We start from the raw sequence: 9,508 nt of genomic DNA, 5'->3' as shown, positions 1-9,508 counted from the left end.
CTTACCATTATAACTTGTTTTGAATTTACTACAAAGTGCAGCTGTCAACTGTAGATGCATGTACTTGCAGTGTCTGAGAAAGTCCAATAATTTTTGAATCTAAGTCACATGCTCAGGGTGGCTCCCTAATTATGCCCATGTGTTAGAGTAGCTGCCAGAGTTTATGGAATTACCGTGCATTTGTCACACTTTATAAATACTTAGAGACAACATTATCACATACATTTTTAAATTAATTAACTTGTTTATCTACTATACTCTGACCGAGTGGAATAAATTCAAGAGGCTTTAGCTGTCATCGTTGCAACCTTACTCTTAGTTGTTCACCTCGGCAAAGAATTGGAGCATGCTCTATATTGTGGTTCTCTGTGGTCTTTGTGCTACAATAACATGTAGATAGGTGGGAAGTTTTGATATGAAAAGTTTAAAATATAAAAAACAAAAACGTGTGAACTAATAATTATATACCGTAGTAATATACTGTAGAACGAGAAATTTTGGCCACAAAAAATTTAGTGAAATCTTCCAAAATGACTACTTTAATTTTGACGAGTTATATTTTGGCGATCTGCAAAGTTGGTGAACGTTTGACATCACTTCATCTGCTACATGTGATGTGGCGTTGCGAGGCTGGTAGTGCACGTGAAAACAGATACTGTACAACCAGGAATGTGGAGTCATCGGAGACTTACGAAGTTTCCGGCTGCATTCGAGGCCCTCACAGGAGGCCGTTCAAGGCTTTGCGCTGAAAGTATTTGTACAGTGCCATTTGGTCATTCAGCTGTGTGCATGTGCAATGAAGCTAAACTAAAATAATATTGACGCTTTCTATTTTGGCAAATCGCCAAGATAAAACTGTCTCCAAAATTCCTTGTTCTATGGTACAAATTGGTCAGTTTGTATCCATGTTTGCAGTTGGTGGGTGTTCTAGTTAGACCAGTGATATTAAATTGTTAAATTTGGCAAGTACAGTGACTAGTTTTAATATATGGCAAACGTTCTATTGTAGTGATCATTCCATTTCAGATTACGTTCATCCTCATCTGACTGATATACGAAGAAATTCTCAAACGGATGAATTATTAGAAACCGCAATGCAAGATCATACACAGAATGGATTGAGTCGATCTACAGATAAAGATATGGGGACAGTAGGAATGGCACATTCACATAAAGAGATGATCCATACAAAAGATACGACGGACTCACTCTCTCCCTTCACTGACAAGGCAACAGAAATAGAAACGTCTAACAGTCCAACAGACGATCCTGTTAGATCTATTTATACGACCTCTGAAGCTTCAAATAGTCATGAGGCTAAATCAGGGACTGATAACAGTCAGCTGTCTGCTGCTATTACGCAGTCACGTGAAGAAATATCGGCACCTGCAGCAGGTGTTCGTGACACTGTTGAGGCACCTGCAGAAGGTGGAAGCAAAGGCGATGATGCACTGACTCGTTTGTTACTAAGACCGACGTCAATTGAGGATCAGGCAATACCAAGCAGCATGACAGAAATGACTCATGCACTAACAGGAACAAATAGTTCAGATGGAAGAATCGCCGATGTGTACTTACTCGGTGAGCTATCATTCTGTGAGCATTGCTATACGATCATTCTGAAGGTTTCGATGAATTTGATATTAGTTGTGATCATATGCTCGTGTGTCATTTCGATCATGGGTCTCATCATTGCATTTCTCTGCTGGTCCAAGTAGGTCCACTGATACTGTGTCTAGTGTCGATTACATTTGTTACTCTGTTTTGTTGTAGACTGAAAAATCAAGCTCGAAGAGTGATCGATTCTGAGTACTCCTATAGACATCTCCCTGCAAAAGAAGACCACAACACAGTGGTAAGTTAACGAATGTCTGATGATATGGCTGTTTCACTTTGCTTTCTTCGTTTTCACTACCAAACTTTTTAATTTGATTTTTATTTGTTTATCATATTTTTACTAATAGTTTATTACATGTTTCTAGAATGGCTACACAAGTGCTCAGCAGGCTGAGCTGTACATGTATAATCAAAAGAGGCAGCAAATCAAGAGTAGCCAGTAAGACTTAAGCTACTCGTGTAATGCATGACGTCATACATATTGTTCTTCTTTGCAGTACGTCGTTTGGTGACTATGAAAGGGAATTTGGTGTACTTGGTGAGATGCAGCGTGGAATACACAACAAACAGATGGACTTGCAACCAGGAGAAGACGAGGATACGATATATGAAACGCCAGGACTATCTAGTGTAAGGAAAAGTGACAAAGTCTATTCGAGTACGATTAGTTATAGCAATGTGTCTATGCAGGTGGAAGACATTAAAATTGTGAACCCGGTCTATCGGCCTACTCATCATGGATCGAGTGTATCTACGAAAAGCCCTGGAACGAGCAGTCCTGGAGGATCAAACTAAGATAATTGGATTGTAAATAGATTGCAGTGTAGTCTTCAGCTGTGTTGAGGAGCAGCAGCTCTTGTTTGTAGTTGTACAGTTCCTAGTCTTGTTGTGTAGCTTGATATACCGATTTGTTTTGTATTCGTACTTTTTGATTAGTTGCCTCTTGTAAGGTGTAGGATAGCAATTGTTATACTCAAAGAATACGACTGTGTCATGATCACCTTGATGGATAGAGCGCAGTGGGATTGTATTGGTGTGTGTGTGTTGGTCTCGCGTAGGCAAACCCCTTTCCGCCGCATACTTCCGGGGAAACGCCCGCGAAGCAGATTCTACCAGTTTTCTCAGACTAGACGTGTAGTAGACCAGTCTTGCCTGTGTATGTCAAATGAGACACAGTGTAACGTCCTGCAGCAGCAAAGGACGGCAGAATCCATCAAAAGCAACACCTTGCTCGCCGTTTTCATTCACAGTACATCGGTTTGTCACTAGACGACAAGTCTCACGTGACTTTGGAGTGTAAATAGAGTCCCGTATCTAGTTTCGGATAACGGCTAGATTCAGACGCGAGATCTTGATCCAACGCAATTGTCTAGGTATGAAGTATAAGGCAAAGTAGAGATGTTAGGTAACTATTCTTGATCTGTGACAATCAATGGATTTGGCTCGTTCTAGCGAGAACGAGACTCGACTAAACGTAAACCACGCCCTTCCTCTAGACCCGGACAAATACCTCTAGTTTCGGATGGTCTCTCGTGTAGAGCTACCAAAGCACAGACACAAACCGAATCTATTTGTTGCAGTAGCCTAACATCTCATCTTCCAAACAATCGTATGAGCAGCGTCGTCGTGTTGCGTGCGTAGCCGTGGTAGTCGTCAGAGTTGAATGAAGTCACGCCCTCTAGTTTCGAATGCCCGAAACACGCTAGATCGTCATTTTACGAGCAAATTTAGACACTCTGTAAAGATTTTGAGCATTTTGAGCATAGAATCTCGACGTCTAGTGCTAAAATCAACTTCTAAGACATGTTTCTACATATTTCTAACTAATTTCTCATCACTCTTTGCAGCGTAGAGATCGTACGGTGCCGTTTGAACATCTAGGGAACAAAATTTCTCTATGTAGCAGTATCTTACTGGCTTGCTACGCAATCTAGAGTAAAAGAGGTTCGACTTGCACAATCAAAAGTAGGGTATTCCTCTCTGATAGTGGATTCCTTTTCTAATGCTTTAGAATTAATTTGTTCTACTTTTCATACCGCACTTCCTCTAAACAAGCGTTCCTGACCTCTCTTTTGCTTCAGTGATAACACGCGGCTGGTCTAAGCCGATTTTGTAATTGCCGCTACATTGGTCTGGAAATCCGAGGCTAGGTATGTCTACACTATGAATCTAGACCACCCGCATGTTACTCCTGTTTGTTACTGAAGCAAAACAGAGATCAGGAACGTTCGTTTATTGGAAATGCCGTATGAAAAGTGGAACAATTAGTGCTACCGTCTCTTGAGAAAAGGAAACTAGATAGCCACTATCAAAGGGAAATACCCTACTTATGATTGTGCAAGTCGTATTTTTTACTCTAGATTGCGTAGCAAGCCAGTAAGATACTGCTACATAGGGAAATTTTGTTCCCTAGATGTTCAAACGGCACCGTATGATCTCTACGCTGCAGAGAGTAATGAGAAATTGGCTAGAAATACGTAGAAACATGTCTTAGAAGTTGATTTTAGCACTAGACGTCGAGATTCTATGCTCAAAATGCTCAAAATCTTTACAAAGTGTCTAAATTTGCTCGGAAAATGACGATCTAGCGTGTTTCGGGCAGCCGAAACTAGAGGGCGTGACTTCACTCAACTCTGACGATTACCACGGCTACGCACGCAACACGACGACGCTGTCCATACGATCGTTTGGAAGATGAGATGTTAGGCTACTGCAACAAATAGATTCAGTTTGTCTCTGTGCTTTGGTAGCCCTACACGAGAGACCATCTGAAACTAGAGGTATTTGTCCGGGTCTAGAGGGAGAGCGTGGTTTACGTTTAGTCGAGGCTCGTTCTCGCTAGAACGAGCCAAATCCATTGATTGTCACGGATCAAGAATAGTTACCTAACGTCTCAACGTAGCCCTATATTTCATCCTTAGACAATTGCGTTGGACCAAGATCTCGCGTCCGAATCCAGCCGTTATCCGAAACTAGATACGGGACTCTACGGAAAGTTCGCATGGACGCTGCAAATCCGGTAGAGCCTTTCCTACTATTGCTGAGTTGTTCTATATTCTAACTGGCATACGTTATTGTAGACGTGGTCGTGGGATGAACTAGCGACCAAATTTCTCTGTCCTCGCTTGAAGGACGTGTGTCCTCATGAGCTCATGCAGCACCAGCTTCGCGTTCTTCACATCCTATACACGGTTACAATGGTCCATCGTCAAGATAATTTTCTGGATTGGTTTTACAGGACAATGGACACTTACGAGGCTGTTCTGCAGTCAGCAAAAGTGAGCAGACTCATAATTAGTTAATATTAAAAGTGAAATTGACAAAACTGTCTACTTGTCCATGACGAAATCGGTTTTTACAGACTCAAATACCACACCCAGGACCGTCTGATCCTCACTGGCCGCTCACACACGAACAGACATTTGTTTCAGTCCATTTTCTTCCTCCTGTTGAATCTCCATTGAACTTGCGTTCGGGTGATTGCTTTTTTCAAGCTCCAGTGAGTAGTCAAATTGGTAGCTTGTCGTTCAAGTATGTCAAAGGAGGAAGAGTGGTACCCACCAGTATTGGCCCACAGTCTTTCAGTGTTGCATTTACCAGGAATTACTTACAGCAAATTATTTCTATGCTGTCGCTGTCACATGATTTATCAGAATGCACTTTTAGTTTGCTTCTAGTTGGAGCAAAGGGACAGATAGAGAGATTGCCTCTTTTGGAGTTTGCGACACCACGATTGAAGGGAATGTTGTGTGCTAAAGTTTGCGAGCTGTCTGCGGTTGGACATGAAAAGACAGAAAATGGTTGTGAGAAGTATCCAACGTTGGAAGAAGTGGCTGCTAAGCAGCTGGACATAGGTTGGTATCTACAACATGTAATGCAATGTTGCTATGTATTGTTATCGTTACATGTACATTTAGACCACACGTTGAATTTAACTGGACTATAGTAGTTTTGTATGCACTATTGACAGTCTGGAGCATCCTTGGGCGTGTCTCCACTAGGGCTTAAACATGTTTACAACCTGTTTAAGTCTGAACATGTTTAAGAATAATCGTGTCTCCACTAGCGTTAAACCTGTTTAACTGTAAACCTAAACAGCTTTTGCTAAACATGTTTCAGAGGTAGTTTAACGAAAGTGGTTTAGGTTTAACGGTCACGTGATAGTAACGCGAGTTCCATGACAATGAATGTTAGTTCTTTCACACTGTTCTTTTTCTTCCTTTGGAGACTATCGGAAGAAGACAGAATTAGGCAATGTCAGAGAGTGCGTAGACTGATGCAGAGTGTTCGGAGAGAGCGATTTTGGCGAAGACAGAAACTTGTATCTCTGATTGTTTTCAAGATGACCAGAAGACAATCTCCGACTGTCTGGTGCACAAGAAACGAATTCACGCGGTACAACTAAGTCCCGGATAATTACTTTAACAGACCGGATAAAATGGACAAGTGGAGACACAGTCTAGCTAAACATGTTTAGAGTTTAAACATGTTTAGAGAACAACAAGTGGAGACACATCCCTTTAGTTCAGCATCATTGAAGGTTAATTTGTCAATCACTTTCACTCATTATCACGTCCGGGTGTCAAGTTTTCAATTAAGGTAGTATCCACACTGTTTTGCAATTGGGGGCTTACTCAAGCAAGTGTAGTTGTAGTAGGGATTAATGCCAGCTGCAGGTTGCTAACTAGATTGTAGATTGATATCGGTAATCTTAGAACTTGAAATTTTGAATCACCATGACATGTGAGCACATTCACAAATAATACTGCTACTGCAACGTTTTACAATGATATCAATAGATATCTAATGTTCCTTTTTTTGTAGTGGAGTCACAATCATCTGATACTGTAAGGACACATTGCCAGTCATCTAAGGTAGACATTGGATTCTTTGTCCTTTTTTGCAGTTTCATGGTCAGAGTAGTGAGGATAATCATGTGGTTTCTTCAATTGAAAAGCAGCATTGCAACTTGAAGAAAAACAGTGATGAGACTTCAATGAAGGTCTTGATTTACAACATGTTTTTAGTTCTAAGAGTGGAGGTTCAACTTGTGTTGGACCATGCAGTATTCAGCTGTTGAGTACACCATTTTATGTTGATGTTTCATTTACAGATATTACATTGCTATGAAAATGGTGTCGGAAATGCCAAACAAGATGTTCAACAGTTGTGTCTTGAAAGAGAGGTGCAGTATGTTGGGTATCTAATTGATCGTAGGCAGTAAACAGTAAGTGTTTATTAGATGGCAAGGCTAAGAACAGATGTCAATCAGCTAAGACATTTGATGGCTGACAGTCATTCTGTTAGTAATATTGAAATGGTAGCTGACCTTTCTGAATCCGATAGTGTGTCAACGTATGTATAATTACATAGTGTTTAAATTGCATAAGTTTTGTGGTGATTTATCTCTATGCTGTATTAAATTTTAGAACTCTACAGTCTGAATCAAAGTTTATGGGGTGGAAGAGAGACAATCTTGTAACTCAAGCTCAGGTAAATGTGTAGCTTGATAGAAGTGGTTGTCAAATATGATCTTGCATGTGAAAGTTGAGCATGTATTGTATATGGTGTGCATCCTGTTATTAGTGCATGTCTTTGAATGGGTATATGATGAGCTTCAGCAACGCTATTTGCATGCATGCATTTTGACTTCAATCTAATATAGACATTGTGTCATCACTATTGCTGTATAGAGATGTTTACCTGCTAAGATAAAAGATATCAGCTTTGGGATGCGGTCTGTGATCTCATCTAAACTCGACACTTTTCACAGTCGGTATAAAGACTGGCGTCTTGTTGCTGATGGCTTGGGATTTTCCAATGACGACATCAGGCGTTTCAATCAGGCATACAGTGGTGGTAGTGGACAGTCCAGTCCTACAATGCTTATGCTGGAAGCATGTGGAAATACTGCATGTGGCCGTTTGGTAAATATTCTTGACGATTTGGATATGATTGATGTTCTTGAAGTGATATGTGAGTTTCAACAGCACAAAGGTAAAGAATGTAGGTGCCATAGATGTGTAATAGATGTGTGTGTAAGGAGAGTAAGATCGGCTATTAAGACCCTTTGACACCTAAATTGACTTCGGACTTTAGTTGATGCATAATTATTGGCAAGTGAATGGTTGTATAACTACCCAATTCGTATCTAGGAATGAAAACAAATCATCTTCGGTCTTCAGGAGACAATGTGAAAGGACTAGAGGTTTGTGTATGCATTTTAGTGGGCTATCTGGCTGGGCATATCTACTAGGCAAGTACTTGCTGTAGAGAGATCAGTCATGTATGTCAACCTTGCTGAACAGAACTGCACATAGCCCTGAAACATGCTCCGTAACGTGTGAATTCAATCCAGCCTTCATCGCACAATCACTGCAAAATGGTCACGATCAGCTAAGTGGTGGGTTGCAAGAGGCAGTGCTCTCAGTGTCGTTATCCAAGCATTCAGTACAAATTAGTAGAAAGGAAAGAGAGGAATACCAGCAAAATGAACCGTTGTTTTCTGCTATTGAAGACATACCACCAGAACGTATGCTCATTTGTGTTCTTGAATGTATTAGTACAATAATGACATAATCAAACATGCTTTGTAGGACGCGATACCAGTGATCCAGACATTATGCATCTTTATGATGATGATGCCAGAGAGTTGTGGCTCAAACTGCCAGGCAGTAGACTCGAAAAGGTTACGTCATTAAACTATTACTAATGTTATCGTAGAAATTTTGTGATTGTTTGCAGCCTTGGAAGGATATTTATACTGGGTTATGTCACAAAGCTGGAAGAATCAGTCCCACAGCAGAGAAAGCCCTTTTCTACATTCTCTGTCCTGATCGTCACGGTGATTTTGGTTGGAACCATGACTTTATGACTGGCAGTTTACCTACTTACTAACGCAGAACTATTACTGCTAGGTAAACGTAAAGATTGTGGTGTGATGGTGAGAATGGAGGCATTTACTAGACTAGTCAAATGGTTTGGACCATTGACTGGTAACAAACGAGGCTTTATACAGAATGTATGACTATAAGTGATTTTTTGTTACTTTAGTTGTCTTTTCAGCCGGTGTTTGTTCTATGTATAGATTGAACAACTTGTTAGTAAATCGCTTGGAGCAAACAAGTGTGTTGTTTCTCTTCTATTGTCATGTTTGTTGGTTTGTGAATCTGTAGAATGTTGATGTACAGGACGAGTTGGTTTGCTGGCTACATGAGTCATGTGGATGCTTGTGCAAGACTAGAGAACACAGCATGTGGCACATTTCTTGTTCGGTTCAGTGAGACGTATGGTGACATGGGAGGCTTTGCATTGGACCTAATGGCAAATGGAGAGATCGAGAGCTTCCATATTGACGTAATCTGTGATATGAATTGTTGTTGAGGTGTACGTTGTTCTGGATATGACAATGTGTACATGTTGTTGTGTCTAGGCTTTGCCTGCTCAAGGTATATTGCGTTTTCCTTATGGGGACCATAAAGATGAAGACTTTGAGTCTTTGGTGGAATTAGTTGATCAACTGAAGACCATTCCAATATCAACAGAGTGTCCAATTACATTAGTTGCAGCATGCCCTGGTCTTCCATTTAGCAGAGAAACAAGAGGCTATCGAAGTAGAGCAAAGTAAGGGATGCTTTACGTTTCTGTACAACAAATGAAAAATGGTAATATATCTGTATAGTATCTTCTCTGAATTTTTTAAAAGTATTGAAATGTGGTAGACTAGGATATTAGTATATGTACATAGTCTAGATCTCTACAATAATAACAACAAAATAATAACAAAAAGAACGTGCCAAAACACGTGGAGCGTGCGCGAGGAGGAGGACTGGGTACAAGTCTAGCTAGTAGGGACGTGTGTGCTTCCTGACTTGTCGACGTGCGCTTGAAG

General features: G+C 40.6%; 2 protein-coding genes across 3 annotated transcripts in view; both read left to right on the top strand.

The window, feature by feature from the left end:
- Window positions 1–2,631, top strand: part of LOC134191206 (uncharacterized) — a 3,642-nt gene extending 1,011 nt beyond the window's left edge. The window contains exons 3-8 of the mRNA XM_062659796.1: window positions 1,027–1,581; window positions 1,648–1,714; window positions 1,774–1,855; window positions 1,983–2,056; window positions 2,115–2,247; window positions 2,308–2,631. Coding sequence (XP_062515780.1) covers window positions 1,027–1,581; window positions 1,648–1,714; window positions 1,774–1,855; window positions 1,983–2,056; window positions 2,115–2,247; window positions 2,308–2,412 — 1,016 coding nt within the window. The 3' untranslated portion in view covers window positions 2,413–2,631. The remainder of the gene's footprint in view (window positions 1–1,026; window positions 1,582–1,647; window positions 1,715–1,773; window positions 1,856–1,982; window positions 2,057–2,114; window positions 2,248–2,307) is intronic.
- A 1,970-nt stretch (window positions 2,632–4,601) lies between these two features.
- On the top strand, window positions 4,602–9,396 carry LOC134191462 (uncharacterized). Of its 2 annotated transcripts, none has more exons than XM_062660076.1 (17): window positions 4,602–4,636; window positions 4,698–4,895; window positions 4,979–5,471; window positions 6,442–6,464; window positions 6,524–6,619; window positions 6,731–6,802; window positions 6,860–6,972; window positions 7,047–7,110; window positions 7,311–7,614; window positions 7,773–7,825; window positions 7,891–8,149; window positions 8,214–8,305; window positions 8,362–8,470; window positions 8,535–8,638; window positions 8,705–8,742; window positions 8,808–8,973; window positions 9,050–9,396. In XM_062660076.1, exons 1-17 carry the CDS (start codon window positions 4,619–4,621, stop codon window positions 9,242–9,244), a joined length of 2,397 nt encoding a protein of 798 aa, XP_062516060.1. In that variant the 5' UTR covers window positions 4,602–4,618; the 3' UTR covers window positions 9,245–9,396. The 2 variants fall into 2 exon arrangements, with proteins under 2 accessions (XP_062516060.1, XP_062516059.1); XM_062660075.1 differs by having other exon boundaries at window positions 8,341–8,470.
- Window positions 9,397–9,508: the final 112 nt, after the last annotated feature.

The sequence above is a fragment of the Corticium candelabrum genome, chromosome 15, assembly GCF_963422355.1.
Source record: "Corticium candelabrum chromosome 15, ooCorCand1.1, whole genome shotgun sequence".
NCBI classification, from domain to species: domain Eukaryota; kingdom Metazoa; phylum Porifera; class Homoscleromorpha; order Homosclerophorida; family Plakinidae; genus Corticium; species Corticium candelabrum.
This window is presented reverse-complemented; position numbering and strand designations above follow the sequence as displayed.